Source organism: Sodiomyces alkalinus (assembly GCF_003711515.1).
Source record: "Sodiomyces alkalinus F11 unplaced genomic scaffold SODALscaffold_3, whole genome shotgun sequence".
Classification (NCBI taxonomy): Eukaryota; Fungi; Ascomycota; class Sordariomycetes; order Glomerellales; family Plectosphaerellaceae; genus Sodiomyces; species Sodiomyces alkalinus.
This window is the reverse complement of record NW_021167081.1, coordinates 3,342,950-3,363,812: the sequence shown is the minus strand read 5'-3', so window position 1 is coordinate 3,363,812 and position 20,863 is coordinate 3,342,950. Positions and strand designations below refer to the sequence as shown.

The 20,863-nt window shown below is 41.7% G+C and overlaps 1 protein-coding gene across 1 annotated transcript; it reads left to right on the top strand.

The window, feature by feature from the left end:
• The first annotated feature begins 12,207 nt into the window (after window positions 1–12,207).
• Window positions 12,208–14,162, top strand: SODALDRAFT_332270 (DUF618 domain-containing protein). Its single transcript, XM_028611662.1, has 4 exons — window positions 12,208–12,603; window positions 12,680–12,771; window positions 12,847–13,047; window positions 13,111–14,162. Exons 1-4 carry the CDS (start codon window positions 12,506–12,508, stop codon window positions 13,947–13,949), a joined length of 1,230 nt encoding a protein of 409 aa, XP_028467913.1. The 5' UTR covers window positions 12,208–12,505; the 3' UTR covers window positions 13,950–14,162.
• Window positions 14,163–20,863: the final 6,701 nt, after the last annotated feature.

Sequence of the window (20,863 nt, the reverse complement as noted above, 5' to 3'; positions counted from 1 at the left end):
TATAGATAGGCCTATTACAAAGCTATCCGCCGTAGATATTATAACCCTATTAATACCAAAGTATAAGACACCTTCCGGAAGACCGTGAAACGGGTAAGCAGGGATTATTAGAATAAGAGGATAGAAGGGGTAAAGGACGCCGAGGAGCTATATAATATTATCGGCTAGTATAAGCTTAGGGATAGATTATCCGCCCCTCTATCTTTTATAACGGATATAGCTTCTTCGAGGACGCTTAAAAGGGCGAGCTACTAAGGAAAATAAAGCTAGCCCGGAAACCTAAGGTGGCTAACCTAGAAGACCCTTAGATTTAGCCGATAAAGCCACTAAGCATAAGACGTATCCCGAATAACGGCCCTATCCGGAGGGGTAAAACAAGGTATTATATAGTTAATATAGGGACTACGGTACCCGGCGGCGATAGCGTTAGCGTCCCCCTCCTTTAGCTAGTTTAGTAGGATATCGAAGAAGAGATTATAAAACTCTTTAAAGCCTGCTAAGTCGCGGGATACTACCCATGCCCTTTCCGTAAGGGAGATATAGTTATAATCGATAAACTAGGAAAGATACTAGCATGGTAGCAGGCTATAGGCTAATCTAACTTCTAAGCGTACTAGGTAAAGGCCTAGAATATATTATTATAAGGAGGATAGCCTACTATACTATAGCCGCTAGAATCCTAAACCCCTCGTATATCGGGGCGCTGTTAGGCCGGTCGACGATTAACCTAGCCACGGTCCTTATATATAAAATCGAGTCTTAGCTAGCGTAGGGGAAGTAGGTTATTACCGTGATGAACGAGATAAAGGGAGCGTTGAACTGTCCTGCACGGATAGTTTAAGTATAGATTCCGGAAATAAGGGTAGGACGCCCCTATAATTAGATAGTAGTAGAGCTTTATATCTAAGAGGAGCGCTCGAGTAATCTTTACCGCTTTATACCCATACGAATATACGCCGCTAGACCCTATAGAACTACTATAAGAGTCTCTAGCCTCCTTAATTAGGTATACCTTTAGTATCGTAGATATATATAATCTACCTAATAAGAGGAACCGCTTTAGTTATATAGATAACTTATATATCGTCGCCGCGTATATAGACGCCGATAAGGTAATACAAACGGCTACTAAGATACTAGAATAATAACTCTAATAGTATTAGGATAACGGGGTAGAATTAGACTATAAGAAGGCCGAGGCCTAGTTCTTCTCCTATTAGAAAACCCCCTAGTTCCTTAGCGTATTAGTGCCCTGATATAACTACGATATCACGGTAGTGTATACCGTTAACTATCTAGGCTAGCGACGACTAGTACCGATAAGATAGCTTAGTATATATATAGATAAATGACTCGAGTTCTCTAACCACGTTAAGACGTAGGCTAAAAAGGGCCTTAAGATCGCTAACTATGTCCAAGGTCTCGCGGGAGCCTCCTTTAGATTAAACCCCGCTCTACTATATAGGGCTATACTAGCCTACGTACTAACCGTTATATACTATATTACGGAGTTATAGTAGGAAGGACGTAGAGCTTTAGCCTAGGGCCGTACTAATATAATTAGTAAGAAGTGGTGCCGGTCCCTATCCGGGCACCTCCCGAGGACTAGAACGATAACTAGAGTATAGATAACTATAATTAGAGCGATTCTTCTAATATAGAAAACCGTTCCTATACCCGTCCTATACCGAGAATCCGGTATACCCTCCGCGGAGGAGCACGCCGAATACCTATAATAAAGGTACACGATTAGGATCGCTAGCCTTAATAAGGACTACCCTATAGTATAGTTAATAATACTACTTACTTGCAGCGACGCCCGGAAACCTAAGGCACCTATATAGAAGTCATGGATACTACGGACTAAGGAGCCTATATATACTAAGCTAGTAAGGCACCCTCTAATACCGCCCCGATTTACTAGGAGACGATACCGGGATAAGGTACTATTTAATAGCCGATCTAAGGAAAAAGTAGTAAAGGCGTTTATAGATTAGACGCGAACCCTCCTACAAGACTATACCCTAGTATACTCTACTAGGCTATAGAAGGGCTAGGATATAACCTAGGCCTACTTTATCTAGCGGGATAGTAAAGAGATTACCTCCGGTCGCGGATACCTGTACTAGGCGATAATATTTAATAGGGAAGTAACGGGTATAACTAAAGGCCTAGTAGTAGCTTTACGACTTCCTAACACGGGCGATATAACGTATTATATTAATAATTAAGCTATTCTCTAGGCGCTAGCAAGGACCGCCCCGCGCTTATCGAGGTATAAATTTCTATAGTAATAGCGCCTTACGGCTATTAACTCGACCGAAATCCGCTAAAGCCCGGGGTATATAGGGATACCGGGTAATAAAAGAGCGGACGAGTTATATATTATAGAAAGTATATATAGGATACTACTAGAGAATATGAGGCCGACCTAGGCCGGAGTAAAGGTAATCGCTATAGAATATTACCCGTTAAGGCTTCGTAAATAGCACGTAAAGAACCGCCCCCGTGGATACGATACCCCGCTTTAGGCGAGGCTAGGGTTTAGCAGGCGCGAGCCTACGGAACTAAGCCTACTACACAGGGTTCTTATACGCCTCCTATAAGCACGGACAAGGTATAGAGACTTCGATAACTATTATTAACGTTTCCACCACGATAACTACGTGGCCGACTATAACTACGGATATAAGAAGATAAAAGAGCACTTCGCTTACTGCTATAAGGTTAAGAGCTCCTATATATAGTTACCCTAACTATAGCACTATACTAAAGACGGGTAGAGGACCCGTCGCTATAACCTATAGGAGACCCTTACGGAGATCCTTACGAACGGGGCGGTATTCGCCGCCCTTAATAACATAACGGGCTTTCTTAACAGGATCTGCTTATTACCCTCTAGGGGGAGGGGCGCTATCTAGCGCCGGGAATTAGCCCGGTACCAGATAGAGTAAGAAGATTAGTATAAAGGCCCCCGAGGGTATATAGCGTAACGTAAGGTCTCTTTAGTATTTTATCTATTATTTTATTTAGTTGCTATTTTACTCTTATACACTGTCCTAGATAGTATAGTGCGGTTTTTATCGTGTTTAGTGGAGAAAGGTTATAGAGTTAGGCGCTTAACACTGTATAGTCTGGGTATATATATATAGAAACCGCACCGCCTAATGCTCTAATAGGGGGCGTGGTACCAGTATTCACCGGAGACTGCCAAGGCGTTAAATAGATACACACACACACACCTAAACGTAAACCGTCTAGAATATTTACCAGGCTTTAGATAACTAGCACGGGTATAGCCTATAATAACAATAGGAAGATCTTTACCTCGGCAACGCAGTAATTAATATTAGCCGAGTAATCGGCCGGTTTATCGAGGAAGTCCGCTCCGCTAATTTTATTACTTTATCAACGGTTTACTAAGTTTTTAAGCTTAATACTTAGCGACGCGAGCTTATAACCTATCTATACAATATAGGCAGAGACTACTAAGACTTATAGCTATAGCGATAGCGTGTTAGCCCTAGCTGGTATATCCGTGGCCGTAGTAATACTAGTCCGTGGTAAAGAGGAGCCCGTTAGGGTAATAGTAGTATCTAAACAGCGATAGGAGGGGCGGTTTAGAAGGAATCAGCTATTAGAGGCTTTAGGGGTATTATAATAATATATAGCGAGGTATTACTCGAATATTAAAGAGTACTAGGGCTAGTTAGCGATATCGATATTATTTTCTAGCAGGAACTACGGCTAGGGGTATAAGGCGATGAGCTGCTACATAACGTTAACTAAGACTATATCTTCTGCCTTATCTACTAGGGGGAATATAATACGTTGGAGGCGGCGGTTAAGGGGGTTGTTATACCCGGCCCTAATAGCTTACTAATAATACCTTACGACTATACTCTTATTATCACGGCACTACTATTTAAATACTAAACTAGTAGACTGTAGCCGTATAATAATATAGTTCTTACTACTAAATAACTTGAGGGCCTTAAAGTAACCGTTAAATATAAGCCCCTTACCCGATTTTCTTTTACGGAAGTATTACTAGAATTCTTGCTAGAATTCGTAATAATTGGCCTTATAGATATCTATTAGGTATTTAACGATATACTATAATAGGAGGCTTAATATAAGTAAGCGGGGACTAGTTTAGGGCGTTATATAAGATAGAGAGAAAAAATGGGTATACACGTAATACTACGAGAGAATAAAGTGGAATATACGAGCGGTAAGCCTAGATTAATCTAGTATAAGAGGAGCTAGGGAATATAATATTACTACACTTATTTATAGTAGCGAAGGATAGGGGACGTCTAATCAGAATATTAATATATAAAAGAATTTCTATAATCGGTTAGGTGGATAGGCGAATTTAGCGGAATATCGCGGTTTATATTATTTTTATTATTCCGCTCTATTATTCTTTCGCGTGCCTACTATTTAGAGATTAGATAATAACCCTTATATCTTCCCTTACCCGAGTTTAAAGCTATTCGCTATATATAAATAGGGCGTAGTTACCTTAGGTGACTCGGGTTTCTTATTCGATACCTGATAAGGCTATAAGGCTATACCGGAGCGCCTTAAAGGTTCTTTGCCCTATATATTCTTTAACCTGTCTATTCCTTTAACGTCTGGTGGCTTAAGGGTTTTATACGGCGTTATTCCCTTCGCCGTGGCTCGTAGTGTTTCTAAGGCTCTTTATCGTGCTTTAAAGGCTTTAAATATTTCCGGTATATCTATCGCCTGCTTCGGTATCCATATACGCTATTAACTAAGCTATCTCTTCTATTAAATTAGATACTCGGTACGGGGCTTACCCTAGCCTTTTCGAGTAACTCTTTTATGTAGGATAGTATTAATCGTATAATACTTATATAGGTCTTGCTATTTATACCCGTTATTATCCAGGTCGCTAGGGCGAATAGGACCGCTATCGACTTCCTAGCCCGGGAACGGGTCTAAGCCCGGTTTCTTAGCTAGTTAAAGGTACGAAATACTAATAACGGTGTAGATATTAAACGTAACATGTAGATCTAAACTATATATTAAAGGTAAGACCTACTCTTTAACCTTAAACGGGCCTATTCGCTGCTAACCGAGTGTAGTAGACGGCTTACCGGGTAATAAGTATCCTTAGCTAAGCTTTACGAATATGAAATCCCCTGGGGTAAACCGAATACTACGCTATTTCGTATCGTATAGTCGTTTTATATATATTTAGGCTAGGGTAATAAATACTTTAGAGTTTTCCTAAAATAGTTCTCGGGAGAACTATAGGTTAGTATCTCCGATTATATGAAGGGGGCTATTAGTTTAGGGACTATATAGTAGTTTATTTAGCGAGTAGCTTAGGACTTTGCCAAAGCCGTTATTTAGGTAAACTATAAGACAATAATAGCCTTTTTCAATAAGATACCCGGATAAATAGCGAGGAATATACGAATAACGATATTAACCGTTTCGTTTCTCTATTCTAATAGTCTATCTATTTACTAGTACTACGCTATTAAGAACCTAAGTAGTATACTAGCTTTTTTCTAAAATACTATCTAGAAGGCTAATAGAAACTTAGGGTTATAATCCGAGATAATACCTCCAAGGATACCCTAGTCTCTAAGCTTGAGGAATTAAAAGAGGATATAAGCCTAATCCTCTACTATATAGGTGCTATAGCTAGTGATAAGAAGAGTAGCCTTCGTAAACGTATCTATTACTATAAGGAGGGAGTTAAATAAAAGGAACCCCTCCTTTCACTAGCAAGAGCCGGCTAAGGGCACCTCGGGTAGCCTAATACTAAAGTCTATAGCGATAGTATAAAACAGGATAAGGGGAGTTATAATTAGTTATATCTTACCAAGCGGGTAATAGCGATTAGTCTAATTAGTAGCGTATTATTATTATTATTATTATTATTATTACTCCGCTGTCCTATTAAATCTATAGGAGTCTAATTTAGACTATATAGTCTTTCTCGGTTAGCTATAAAGAGGAAAACCCCCGGGGTTCCGGGGAAAACCTCTATACTCGACCTTTATTAGAGTAGTACCACTACAGGGCCGATATAGCCCTGGTTTATCTCTTCTACGTATCTAGATTATACCTCTAGGCTACTGGCTAACGGGAAGGGTAGTAGGCTATAGTTCGGGTTAGCCTAGGCCGGCCCTGGTAAGGAGACGGGGGGCTATAGGAGTGGCGCGGCGCCTCCAATATATAATAGCCGTAGTACGCTATATCCGGCCTCCTTATATCCCCGGGGGCCATTTCTATTATTCCTTCTATTTCATTAATAAGAAAACAAAGTTTAAGGCAGGCGTTCCTGCCTCCCTTGGGGGGTAGGTGCCTTTTATATGCGGCGGTAGGTAAGGAGGGCAGGGCTCCGGCTATATCCGTATAGATAGTTAATAAACGATAAGGACCTTTTCCTTTTCCTCTTTTCTTCCTATAACGCCTTAGAGCTTATTATAGATTTTTCCTCGCACTACGTTCCCGCTTATAGCCTTATAGGCCTGCCGTCGCGGTGTTATACTAACTTATAACCTTCTGGTTCTCTATTTATAATTTTCTTTCCTATTTCCGATTTCTTAATTAGTATATAGTTCGTGGTTTATAGGTGGCGCTACGGTAGCGTGGGGTTAACTACGTAGTACCGTAGTAATAATTATTAATATTAATAATAATACTAATAATCGTAACTATAAGTGCCTTAGTGGCGTAGTAGTACCTTAGTGGTGGTGGTGGTATACTAATTACCGTAAATACCTCCTCGCACTAATACTAATAATAATCGCCGCTATATACGCGGTATAACCCGTGTTATACCGTATATATACCCTTACAGTATCGGAGTAGTATTATATCGGTTAATATATAATAGATACTTACGATATAGTAAGCGCTTAGGGTTATACCCTAATAACGTCGAAGCCTATTCTAACACTACAGGTATAGGTGCCGTATACTTTTAGTATACTAATAGCCGTTATCCTTATAAGAATATAAGTTATCTCTCTGCTGCTAGGGCGCCGCTAGGGAGCCGGGGCGTATAGGTCTAATAGGTCTTTACGTCCCCCCGGTACTAAAAAGCAGTAATAACGTCTTATAGAGGTCTATACGGTGTATATAACGGCTAAGGCCGCCGGTAGAGTAGGTATAGTTACAGTTAGTAGTCCCCCTTCGGTGTTTTAGTAGTGCCGTGCTAATAGTTTAGTATTTTATAGGCTAAAGAGCGCGTAAAGATAGCGGCTTTGTCTTTTAGACGGGCTATCTCTCGGGCGCTGCCTTCTGGTCGCGGTCGCGACGGTACCTTATTAGAAGAGCTATAGGATATATTATACCAGCTTCGGTGTGTTAAGGGTATAGCGGGTATCCTGTTAGATTATTATATAAATAGCCTCGATATTGTCCTCTTATAACTCCTATACGGTACTAAGTCGGCTAACTATTTCATTCTAGGGTCTTAAGTACGTTAAGAACGGTGTTAGCACCCCCTAGACGGGTAATAAGGAAATAAATAACGAGGAGTAGTCGTTTTAGTGCTACCGGGGTCCCGGCTTATAGGGCCCCTATATAATCCTAAACTAGTTATCGTGTTCTCCAGCTCCGCTATAGTGCTACCGCGTTCTCGTAGGCGTCCGTGCCTTAGAGGGCGAGCCCGAAATCGGTAAGCCTCTTCCGTTATAGGAATTACTTAGCTATTATCCCGGTTTTAGTATCGTGTTCTAGTATATTATATAAATCGCCTCTAGTCGTGAGCGGTCTCCCTATAGCACCGAAAAGGTTCTTACGCTCCTCCTGAATTATATCCTGGTATTAGAGCACCACGTACTCTGCTATCTCTGCCCCTCTATTACCGTAGGGGCACTATACCAATAAGAATCCCGGTACCGTCGCCTTAGCTAGGAACGCTTATAGGGCTAGTTTTTCTAATCTAATTTAGGTAAGTACGGAGCTTTATAGCTTCAGGAGTCCTTTTTACTTTCGGGGGGTTTATCGTATTAGGGGGCGGCTTAGCGCCGTTATAGCGTATAGATAGGGCCGCTGAACCTCCGTCTAAGTTCTACCCTATACCTTTATAAGGGCTTTCCTCGGGGGCGAGGCCCCCGCTTAGGTTATTAGGGCGGATAGTTTGGTAATCTACGCGAGGGCTATATATATCTTATAGTGCCGATTCGGTGCCGCGAGTGCTCTTATGGCGGCGGATATCCTAGCTAGTATCTTATCTTTAATACCCTTTTTCTAGATCCGGAGGATCTTCCGGGCGCTAAGGCTTAAGAGGTATAGGTTAAGGGGGGGATAAAAGTCTCCTTTTCGAGGTCCCTAATAGATATAGCCTTATAGGCTCCTGCTATTAGTCTAAGATACCGGTTCTACACCGCTATAAGCGCCGCTATAGGGCCGTATCGGGGGCCTACTCTAATCCTATAAACAGCTAAAGTATAGTACGCTATTACCGGTCTAATTACTATAAGGTATAACCGCCTGATGTTTCTAAAGCTATACCCCTACACTACTGCGCTAAGCCTTAAAAGGGAATATACTTAGGTAGCGAAGCGACTCTTTAAATCCTTAGTATATTATCAGAAATCGAGTTTTCAGTCTAGCTAAATACCTAAAAGCCTTATCGCCTTTACTACCGGCACTAATATAGCGTTAATGGGGAGTAGCGTGGGTAAGGGTTAGCGCGACTTCGTAAAAGAGATATAAGTATACTTAGCTAGTTTAAATTATAGTCCGCTTATTACTTCCTAGTTTAGGCAGGTTTGCTACGCGGCGGCGAGGCGGTACTATGTTTATATCTTAGTTCTCCCGAAGGCGATAATATTCGTATTATCTATAAAACCCGTTACTATTATTTTAGGAGTCGCCTTTAGTTCCTCGTAAAGAGTAAAGATATAAAGAATAAAGAGGATAGGAGATATTAGTAAGCCTTATGGGATACCCCCCCTAAGGTACTACGGGGAGGATATCTTGCTATTAAGTAGTAGTTAGGCCGTGCAGTCTTTGAGGAAACTGCTTATTAGTATAGAAAGCTAGGGGGGGAAGCCTTTCCTTTTAAGTACCTTAAGAAGATAAGCGTGGGGGACGGTATCGAAAGCGTCTTTAATATCTAGTTACAGTGTTAAAGCGGTGCTACTATAGGCCCAGCTCGCCCTTACGGCTTCCGTGACTCTTTATATTACTATCTCGGTACTTCGCCCTATTCGGTTACTTATTTACCCGTCTAGGAGGAGCCGATACTCCTCTGCTATAGCGGCGATATAGTTAGCGAGTATTCCTTTAAGGACCTTACCTATTATATTAAGAAGTAATATCGGTCGCTACCCTTTCGCTATTCCGTAGTCGGCCGGCGGCCGGCCTTCTTTCCTAAGTACCACCACGGTAGTATAGCGGCACCGCTTCGGGTAATAGCTAGCTTCGAGGCACGCTATAAAGATTATACTTAGCCTTTAGTATAGGGGGGTTCTATAGCCCTTTAAGAGCCCTGCTAAGAGTCCGTCTAGCCCTAGTATAGCGTAGGGCTTAGTCTTCTTAAGACGCCCTTATATATCCGCTACGGTAATATCGTGGCGGACGTTCTAACAGGGGGGAAGCTCTACGCCTAAAGGCCTATAGGTAATAGGATAACGGGGGATATAATAGCTATTTTATAATTATATAGAGGCCCTATAACCTAGGACCCCGGCGGCACCAAAACGACTACTCCTCGTTATCTTTCTTATTACACCTCTTAAAGGTATTAACGCCGCTCTTAACGTACTTAAGACCCTAGAATAAAATAGTTAGCCGACTTAGTACCGTAAGGGGGCCGTAAGGGGACCTTATCGAGGCCACTTATATAATAATCTAATAAGATACCCGCTATACCCTTAACGTGCCGAAGTTAGCGTAATATATTCTATAACTCCTCCGATAAGGTGCCGCCGAGGCCGGGACCAGAAAGTAGCACCTAAGAGATAGCCCGTCTAGAGGATAAAGCCGCCGTCTTTAGGCACTCTATAGCCTATAAAATACTAAACAATTAGCACAGCACTACTAAGATACTAAAGGGGAACTATTAACCGTAGCGATACCTATGCTACTGGTGGCCTTAGCCGTTATATACGCTAGATAGACTTCTATAAGATATTACTATTAGTTTTAGTAGCAGGGGGGACCTAAAACCCTATTAGACCTATCTGCCCTAGCACTCTAGTAGCACCCTCGCAGTAAAGGGACCACTTATATCCTTATGAGAATATCGGCTATTAGTATACTAAAAGTATATAGCGCCCGTGCTTAGTATATTAGAGTAGGCTTTAATATTATTAGGATATAACCTTATGCGTTTACTATAGCCACGGCACCTACTATATATTAACGATAAGATACTACCTTAATACTATAAAGGTATATATACGGTATAACACGGGTTATACAACGCTTATAGCGGCGATTATTATCGTTATTATAGGGAGGTATCTATAATAGTTAGTATACTACTACGAAGGTACTACCATAGCACTAGCACTTATATTTATTATTACTATTATTATTATTATATTCGTTACTATAACACTACCTAGTTAACTCTATATTACTACAGCGATACCTATAAACCACGAATTATATATTAGTTAAGGAATTAGGAAAGAATTATATATAGAGAACTAGAAGGCGTTATTAGTTAGTATAACGCTGCTATAATAGGTCTATAAGGTTATAAATAGAAATATAGCGTAATGGAAAACCTATAGTAAGCTCTAAGACGTTATAGGAAGAAAAAGTAAAAAAAGAAAAAGGTCCTTATCGTTTATTAACTATCTATACGGATATAGGCAGAGCGCCGCCCTCCCTATCTACCGCTGGATATAAAAGGCACCTACCCTTAAGGGATACAGGAAAGCTTACCTTACCTTTTCCTTTTATTAATTAAACAGAAGGGATAATAGGAATAGCCCCCGGGGATATAAGGAGGCCGGATACGGCGTACCGCGGCCACTATATAGCAGAGGCGCCGCGGTACCCCTTCTAGCCCCCCGCCCCTTACTAAGGGCCGGCCTAGGCTAACCCGAACTATAGCCTACTACCCTTTCTGTTACCTATTAGCCTAAAGGTATAATCTAGATACGTAGAAAAGACGAACCGGGGCTATCTCGGCCCCGTAATAGTATTACTCTTACTAAGGACGAGTATAAAGGTTTTCCCCGGAACCCTGGGTTTTCCTCTTTATAGCTAACTAAGAAGGACTATATAGTCTAAAGTTAGACTCCTATAAAGTAGATAGGATAGCGGGGTAAGAATAAGAATAATACTAATAATAATAATAATAATAATAATAATAATAATAATAATAATAATAATAATAATAATAATAATAATAATAATAATAATAATAATAATAATAATATTAATAATAAGGTTGTCGTGATTCCCGCGTCCATAGGCGTCGGCGTGGACGTGGAGGCAGAGGAGGTAGAGGAGCTATTAATACTATAATCGGCTTTAATCGAATAGATAAACTAATCCGTTAATTGTAATAGTAATAGTAATAGTAGTAGTAGTTAGATATTCGAGTAATAGGTGGATAGGGAGCTAGATTCTATAATATAACCTTAATTAGTGGGATTTAACTATAAAATATAGTAACGAGTTTTAATCCGAGCTATTAAGATTATACCTACTCCTGTCTTTAATTAGCTAGAGGAGTTAGATTAGTTCCTACGTAAATAGCTTAAAAACGATATTATAGTTATTTATAATCGTTATAACCGTACATATATTATAGTTATGTGTGGAAGATAGAATTCCGAAAAAGGGAATTTATGGGACTATAACCGAACTATAGTCGGAATAACCGGTTGCTATAGTCGGAATAACGGCTCTTAAAAAATATCCTGATACCCGAGGTCCGTGTCGCACGTCAAAATGCCACTTATATAATCAACTTAATAGATCAGAAATCTCGTGTCTATATATTATATTAAGTTATATCTGTGTACGTCTCTTATACCCTTAATTTAGGCAGTAAAGACTCTGTTATAGGTACTATATTATTTAAATCCTATCCGGTCTTTTCCGGTACCCTCCCTTATTATATCCTGATACCCGAGGTCCCCGAGATCCGAAGCCCTTAGTCAGGCATGGTCTGTGCCCATGGGACAGTTCTGACACCTGCCACCTAAGCGGCTGTTTATGGTGCTCTGATCCTGGCAACACTTCTGAGCTTGCCGAATGTCGTGTTCTCTCATCCATCTTATTATGCTTCCAAAATACCTGTCGTTATGCTTTCCTAAACTAGTGTCCTGACACGTATATGCTAGTCGTCCTTCGGTAATATCGTCCTTCGGTAATATCTTCCATCGGGTCTGTGTCCGGATATTCCATTCTTCCTCTCGACTAGAAGGCGAGAAACGTTTGCCACTCTATTCCCGCACAATCTGCTCATTCTGGCCCGTCTCGAAGGGGTCATCCAACAACCTAGGACACAAAGTGTGGCCAAGACGACGCAGAAGGCAAGATGGCCTTCAGCGACGATTCGGTATTATCCAGGCTCTCGTCTCTCAATGAAAGCCACGACAGCATTGCGACTGCAGCTCAATGGATTATGTTCCATAGGTACGAGGCAGTCCATCTTAAGGAATTCATGAGGTGTCAATAGGTCGAGTTATGATGAGCCTGCTAACCGTCCCAGGCGACATGCTGAACGAACAGCCCATATTTGGCTTCAGAGATTGAGAGATTCGTCCAGCATCAGGCGCTTGAGCTTGATTTACCTCGCTAATGGTAAGCTGCCTTCTGTCGTCGCCCGGTGTGTCTACAGAGACAACAAACACTTACCTTACTCAATGCCTCCCGTAGAGGTCACCCAACAGTCAAAGGCACGGCACAGGCAGGATTTCGTGATGGCCTTCTCGCCCATCATTGCCGAAGCTCTGGCTGTTGCTTACAAGGGGGCCCCTTCTGATATCCAAGCAAAGCTCAGGCGGGTCGTTGAAGTCTGGGCCGACAGATCCATTTTCGATCCAGCTATACAGGCGGCCATCGAAGCAAGGCTACAAGGTTTGCATTTTCGTCGGTTCCCACCTTTAAGTGACATTCGACTGTACACTAACACATACCTAGACGTAGAAAAGTCGAAGGCGGGAAGTAATGGGGCTTTCGGTTCTACTACCGGCTCGATTCCGCCGGAGCTGTCTCCCCTTCTAACGGTGTATGGTAAAGTCGAGAAAACCCGGCTGCCAGCGAAGTCGAGTACAGATTCTGCAGATCATGACTGGGACAATCTTCGGGGACGCGATTCTCCCATTCCATCCGCTCCAGTCTACGCTGCACGACTGAACGGCCTCGTTCGGAGCCTAGCGACCGCTGAGGTTGCAGTAAGGGAGTCCATTCAGGCTCGGATGAGCCTCATTGAAGAACTCGAGAAGCTACTTGGTTCCCACCGGGAGGCCCTCATCACGGACGAAGCCAAGCTCAGCACATTGGCCACTCGGAAAGCCGAAATCGAAAGCAAAAAGCAGGAGATCGAAATCGCCATTATGCGCACGCTTCCCGTTCCAGAAAACCGGCAGGTATCGCCTGATGGTCCCGCTGACAGTCCTCTGGCTGAGCCAGAACGACCCGAGATAGAGGAGCTTACCCCACCTCCGCTCGATCCTGGGCCAGTTGAGCCGACATCAATAGGTCATGCAGGCGCAGAGGTACCAGAGTTCCGTTCAAAATTTGACAACGACAACGGTCCGCAGGTTCAAACTCAAGATGCAAAACACCAAGGACCTGTCACCTCTGGCATTGAGATGTTATCAAACCTTGCCAGTCACTACAAGGCTTTGCCGACTTCCATCAACGGCTCCAAGAAACGTAGGCTAGACGAGGGGACTGAGATTCCGGACCTTCAGACAGACAACGGCATTGAACCCGGCGTCGCGGAGATGCTTCGAGAATATAATACCAAACCATGACCAGAACATCTGGCATATAGCGAGTGAATATTAGCACTGATTCTTCTCTGCACATACATAGGCTGCCATGTTATTATATATAGTATTGCCAAGGAAGATGCTATTATACCGGGGAAAAGGTACAATGTAACGGATAATGCTATTAGGGCTTAATAGTCGTATTTTAAAAAGACTTTAACTTAGTACTAATATAGCGATCTAGTCTTGCCGAGCGGTTAGCGGTCCGAGCGTATTTCCTTCCATTCTATACAATACTAACAAATAGCGCAGCTCTGTTTCTTATAAGTATACTAATATATTACTAATATTAAATATTTATAAAGGATATAACTAATTCTATTAATATACTGTATCTTAGGTAGATATAGTTATTTATTTATATATCTATTTATCTTACTCCGCTGTCCTATCTAATCTATAGGAGCCTGTTTTAGGCTATATGGTTTTTTTTATATAGTTATAGAGGGGAAAACCTGGGGGAATACCGGGAAAACCTTTATACGCTTCCTTAGGTAGAGTAGTATCGCTGCGGAGATAATATAGGCCCGCTTTATCTCTGCTATGTATCTGGAGTATACTTTTAGGCTAGTGGCTAATAGGAAGGGTAGTAGGCTAGGGTTCGGGTTACTCTAGGCTAATCGCTAGTAAGGGAGTAGGGCCTAAGGGGGTACCGCGGTACTTACGCTATATAGCGGCCGTGTTACCCTATATTTGGTCTCGTTATATCCCCAGGGATTATTCCTATTATGCCTTTTACTTAATTAATAAAGAGAATAGGTAAGGTAGGCTCTTCTACCTCCTTTAAGGGTAGGTGCTACTATATCCAGTAGTAGGGGGGTAGGGTAGGGCTCGGCCTATAACCATAAAATAGTAGATAGTTAATAATCTATAAGATCGTCTTTATTTTTTCCCTCGTTCCTTTCTATAACCCTATAAAACTTATTACACGTTGCCTCTATATCGTATTCCCGCTTATAGTCCTATAGGTTTACCGTCCCGGCGTTTTAACTAACTAGTAGTCTCTGCTAGTATTCTGATTTTGCTTTATATATATTATTTCTTAGTACGTGGCTTATAGGCGGCGCCATAGTAGCGCGGGGCTAATTAGATAGTATAGTAATAGTAATATATATAACTTTTTAAGATTGCGAATAAGCGGAAAGGACGAAGGTCACGAAAAGCAGGTGGTAAAATACGAAGGTAATAATAGGATTATAAGGTGGGATTTCTGCGCGCGTGAAGTTCGAGAAAACCGATTTTGAAGAAGAATAAAGAAAGGAAGAACCGAACCGAGGGAACGGGTTAATATCCTTTATTTGTTCTTTCTTTCTAAAAGGATCGATACTGTAGTAATATCGTAATCCTTTGTCTGACTCGAACTAGATCCTTTGTTTAACTCGTATTAGATAAACTGACTCGAAGGAGAACGGTCTAGTGTCGCATAGGCACACGGACCACAACGTGGTCTATAGGGGATCCAGGGGGGATCCACGCTATAACTAAGGGCTTCGGATATCGGGGCCCTTAGGTATCAGGATATAATAGGGGCGGATACCGGAAAAGACCGGATAGGATCTAAATAACTTAGTACCTATAACAGAGTCTTCACCACCTAAATTAAGGGTATAAGAGACTCTCCTAGATATAACTTAATATAATATATATATATCTAAGATTTCTGCTCTACTAAGTTAATTATCTAAATGCCTTTTAACGTGCGATAGTTATAAGCCCGGTTTATAACGCCTAAACGATAGATATTAATAAGGCTACCCCTATTCCACTATAAAGAAGTAATCACGTCTATATAAGCACTCTTAAATAACTACTATCGACGTAATAAAAGTAATTAACAGATTAATTAACCTACCTATTAATTAACTAACCGATAAACGATAAACTAGTAAAGATATCTTCTAATTTATTTAATGCTGAATAGAAGGCGGCCGTTATTACCCTTATTAATTAAAGGGATTAGGTAGTTTAGGAGCGCGCTATACGCGGTAAATCGGCCTCCTACTAGGATAATTACCTTAATCTAAAGCTAAGCGATAAGGAGGCTAACGCCTATCTCCTCCTTATACTTACGCCGCCTAATATCCGTAAATATAAGGCCCTCGCCGTGGACCCTAACGCGGAGGAGGCCACGGCTATTACCGGCACGGCTACTCTATCTTCTACTATCACGCTAGAGGGCGATAAGGCTATAGACGCTACGGACGCCGCTACTACTACGGCCGTTACTACGGCGGCCACGGCCGCCGGTAAGAAAAAGATAGCCGCCCGCCGGAAGGATATAGCCGTAACGAAAGAGCCTCTGACTAAGACGCCTACGTCTATCGATAACCTCTCTAAAAAGGGGCGCACGCGCTACCTATAAGATCACCGCGTATACCGCGAGGAAAAGGTAGACTACGACGCGTAGTAGAAGGAGTTTAATAAGGTACGCTCCTATATTAAAGGGACTATTTACACTATATTACGTAACGTCCTCGCCTAGCTATAGGATAATACCGTAAATAATCCGCGGGCCTAGATTCCTCTTCTACACACGCACGCAGGACTAATACTTATAGACCTCTATAAGGAAGCCTTAGTCCTATACCGATAATCCACCACGTCTATAAAGGCTATACCTAAGGATATAGACGCCTAGGTAGTAAGCTAGAAAATAGCGATACTACACTATAAATATATAGGCGTTTTAGAGCTATTAAGCGCGGACTATTAGGTGGAAGACGCGTTAAAAGCTATTAGACCGGTCGCCTAGGAATAGAGTAATAACTACCTAGTAAATAACTACGATTAGATTACAGAAAATAAGCTAACGATTAACGACTTCGTAAAGGCTTTACGTGCGGTTCTTAGTAATATAAAGAGCCTATAATCCACCGCTATAAAGCCTAGAGTCGGGGGAGGTACCTTTAACACCCTTAGGAACCTCCCCGATACTAAGGATACTACTAATAATAAAGATAATGAGAAGCGTCCTTATAATAACACGTCCGTAAAGGCTATCCCTCCCGTAATAAGGAGGCCTTACAAGATATATAAGAACCTCTATACTACCGCCGCCTATTAATACGTAAGACCGGATATACGCCCGTATATCTAGCGCGGCCGCGAAGATATTACGAAGGTTATAGAAAAGAAGATACATAACTATAGTTTTAAAAGCCGCGTAGATACCGCGATATAGAAGAGGCGGGAAGTAGTAGCTGCTACGGCTAATAAGATAGAGGAAATCTAGGAAGATTCACTCTATAATACTACGCCTACGACTATAATAGTGTATAAATACCTATCCGTTACCGCGACGGGACTAAGAGCCTACCTAACCTAGGGGGTAGCGCGTTATCGTACGATAATACTATTAACATTATAATAGGAATAGAGGGCATCCCTTTCTATTAACTAAGCCAGAGCGCTATTATACTACGCGATTCTAGACTTAGGATTATTAATCTATATCTTTAATAATCGAGGCCGTTTTACGGCTAGTAGACTACCCACGGATGCTTTATTATCCTTTTAGGTGGGTACTTATAAGGCTTCTATCCTCGGATACGGAGATATTAAGCTATATATATAATCCCTATCCGGCACGAAAAGGCTACTATGCCTCTATAACGTTATATACTATAAGGCATTTATTACTAATATAGTTTTAGAACGCTAGCTACGCCTATAAGGTTACCGCTAGGATACCGTAAATAATACTATTATCAGCTCCGCCGATAACCGGCCTATCTATAACCTACTAGATATCCACCACTAGTATATAATTAAGCGGGCGGAAGCTATAGCCGCTACTGCGTTCGCAGTCTTAGCAAAGCACCGCCGCGATAACCCGTATAGAAGATTATAATAACCGCGGTAACCGTAGAAGACCACGGTATAACGGTGGTATAAACGCCTCGGGCACTACGGTACCGATACTCTTATAAAGATCGTCGACGCCACTTAGGGAGTAGAGATAAAGGGACCTCGTATAACGGACTATAACGCGTATAAATAATTATAAGTGCTTATGTAGATCCGGCAGATACTATCCCTTTACCCGTTAAAGCCCGGAGAAGCCCTGGCTATTAATTTCTATAATCTAAAAGAGGCGGAGTCATTAGTAGGCGGCCTATATAAGTCTATTATATTCGTTATAGACGTGTATATAGACTATATATAGGATTAATACTTATAGAAGAGAGACTAAGGCTTTATCTTATACGCACTAAAAGACGTTTTTACCTTACTTAAGACCTAATTCCACGCTAAGCCACGCGTCCTAGGGGCCGATTCTAAGGTATTATAGCACCTAGAAGTCGTTACTTTCCTTATTACTAAGGGGGTAGAAGGCTAGCCGCCGGTACTATATTTATAGGATTAAAACGGCGTTATAAAACGGATTAAAGGTATCGTTGAAAGAAGGGCGAGGGCTATAATAATTAGGGCTAATCTGCCTACGTCTATCTAGTCTAAGATCTTTAAGCCTACTATATATCTGTATAATAGGACGCCACGATATATTAACGACTAGCGAACGCTATACGAAGGCCTACACGGCCGTTAACCTAACCTTACGCACCTATAAGCTTACGGCTATAAAGCCTTGATAAAAACGCGCGATACCTAAGATAAAAGGAACGGCCTATAAAGGCTAGAACCGAAGGTATAGATCGGTTATTATATCGGATACTAATCCTTGAATAGCTTCCGTATTTAGCTACTATACCTAACGGATATTATTACCACGAGAGATATAGTCTTTAATAAAGATAACATAATTAACAGTAGGATTTAAACGCCATAAGCTATAGCTTCCGCCGAGGAAATTGGGGAACGCCTATAATCTATCCGTATCACTTAATCTAATAAGACCGCGAATAGGCTACTATTAAGGGGTATAGCCGTAGACGTATTAGATCTTAAGTCGGAAGACTCTAACGCTACCACTATTACTACGGGTAAAGGCGACGCTACGGTTATTACTACGGATAAAGGTAAGACCGTCGCTATTACTACGAGAGAGGCTACTACTATTACTATAGACTATATCGCTACTCGTTACGAGGTTCTAAATCTATAGCCTAATACCTAGGCTATAGATTTAGGACCTTATAACTCTAACGCCACCACTATTACTACGGGAAAGGCTATTACTATTACTATAGACTATATTACCGCTATTACTATAGGAGAGGCTACCGCTATTACTACGGACACCGATGCTATTACGGATACTCCGCGGTTTACCGCTACGAGGTTTAAACCGTTTCCCACGCCTTTAATATCCCCGGAAGATCCTGCGCGCGCGTTCTTTATAACGTTAGCAGTGGTCAGGGGCGTTAAGGTAGAAGGAGACGATAATAACTAACGGGCAGCCGTGGATACCCCTAAGGGGTGCCTATTAGCCGTATGCCTAGTAGCCGCGCGCCTATCTATCGTAAGTATCTATAAGACCGAGAAGGTGCAGAACGATAATGTCTAGAAGGCGTTCTTTAACGCTGGAAGGACTTATAACCCTATACGCGCGAGGAAGTAAGCTATTAACGACCGCGACGTCGGTGCTATAGATTCTACTCCCTCTAATTCCTCCTAGCCGCTATCGTATATAACCCGCGAGGATCTCCTGCCTCTTCTAAACCACTACCACGATATACGCCTTTAGCCGTTACGGGAGCGGTAGTTATAGGCCGAGGGGAAATACCTTAAGGGGCACTAATAGATAGGCTATTAGTAGAAGGTAGGCGGTAATCAGGCTAATAAGTAATAAGTCCTTACTTATAGATAGGTAATATACCTATAAATTTAATAAGGAGGGCACCCTTCTTAAGTATAAGGCACGCCTTATAGTGCGAGGGGATTAATAAAAATAGTTAGAAATAGAAGATAACTACGCCGCTATATTAGCCTCGCGGTCCTTCCGTATACTAATAGCGATCGCCGTATAATTTAATCTGGAGATAAGGCAGTTCGATACCGTTAATGCGTTCGTTAATGCTAGCCTTAAAGAAGAGCTATTTATAAAGATGCCGTAAGGCTACGAAGTACTAGGTAAGGTCCTACTACTACAGAAAGCCCTCTTCGGTTTAAGGGTATCGCCACTACTATAGCAAAAGGAATTCAGCGGTATACTATAGAGGATAGGCTTTATAGCCGTCCCTAATAACTCCTATATTATAATCCGCGACGGTTTAATCCTATTGTTCTACGTTAACGATATCGGACTTATATACTATAAAGACTGTAAGACGGATACCGACGACCTCGAGGATACACTTAAGCGAAGTTATAGGTTATTAGGAGGCGAAGAAATCCGTTAGTTCCTGGGAATTAAGGTCCTAAGGGATAGAGCCACCCGTAGGTTATAGCTATTATAATTCTCTTACGTGGAGAAGATCGCAGTTAAATACTGCGTAGATATACTCTGCCGATCACCACTAAAGGTCCTATTATTCATAGAGCCGTTAATACCACGCGACGGCACGCGCGCGTTGATTCCCGAGGTCCGTTAGTACTAGGGTATAATCGGTTCTATGCTATATACCAGTATTATAATAAGACCCGATATCGCGTTCGCCTATTCGAAGCTTTTCTAATATAACGTTAATCCCTCCTCTAACCACCTTAAGAGAGCTTAATAAGTGCTGCTATTCTTATACTACACGAGGCACTACTACCTAGAATTCGGAGGGGATAGACTTTTCCTAACCGTAAATAACGCGTCCTTTAGGGATAACCTAGACCGTAAGAGTTTGTAAGGATATACGATAAAGCTCTTCGGCGGCACCGTTAACTAGAAGGCGGGTAAATAACCGACGTTTATAATATCGTTAATAGAATCGGAACTACTCGCTCTTATAGAGGCCGCTAAAGAGATATTATTCGTTAGCCGGATATTAAGGGATTTAGAGCTT

Bases quoted from the DNA above. Each gene is read 5' to 3' on its own strand.
- SODALDRAFT_332270 (XM_028611662.1), top strand. From the start codon at position 12,506: ATGGCCTTCAGCGACGATTCGGTATTATCCAGGCTCTCGTCTCTCAAT. The intron at 12,772-12,846 runs GTAAGCTGCCTT...TGCCTCCCGTAG, and splicing joins CTTGATTTACCTCGCTAATG to AGGTCACCCAACAGTCAAAG. The intron at 13,048-13,110 runs GTTTGCATTTTC...ACACATACCTAG, and splicing joins CATCGAAGCAAGGCTACAAG to ACGTAGAAAAGTCGAAGGCG.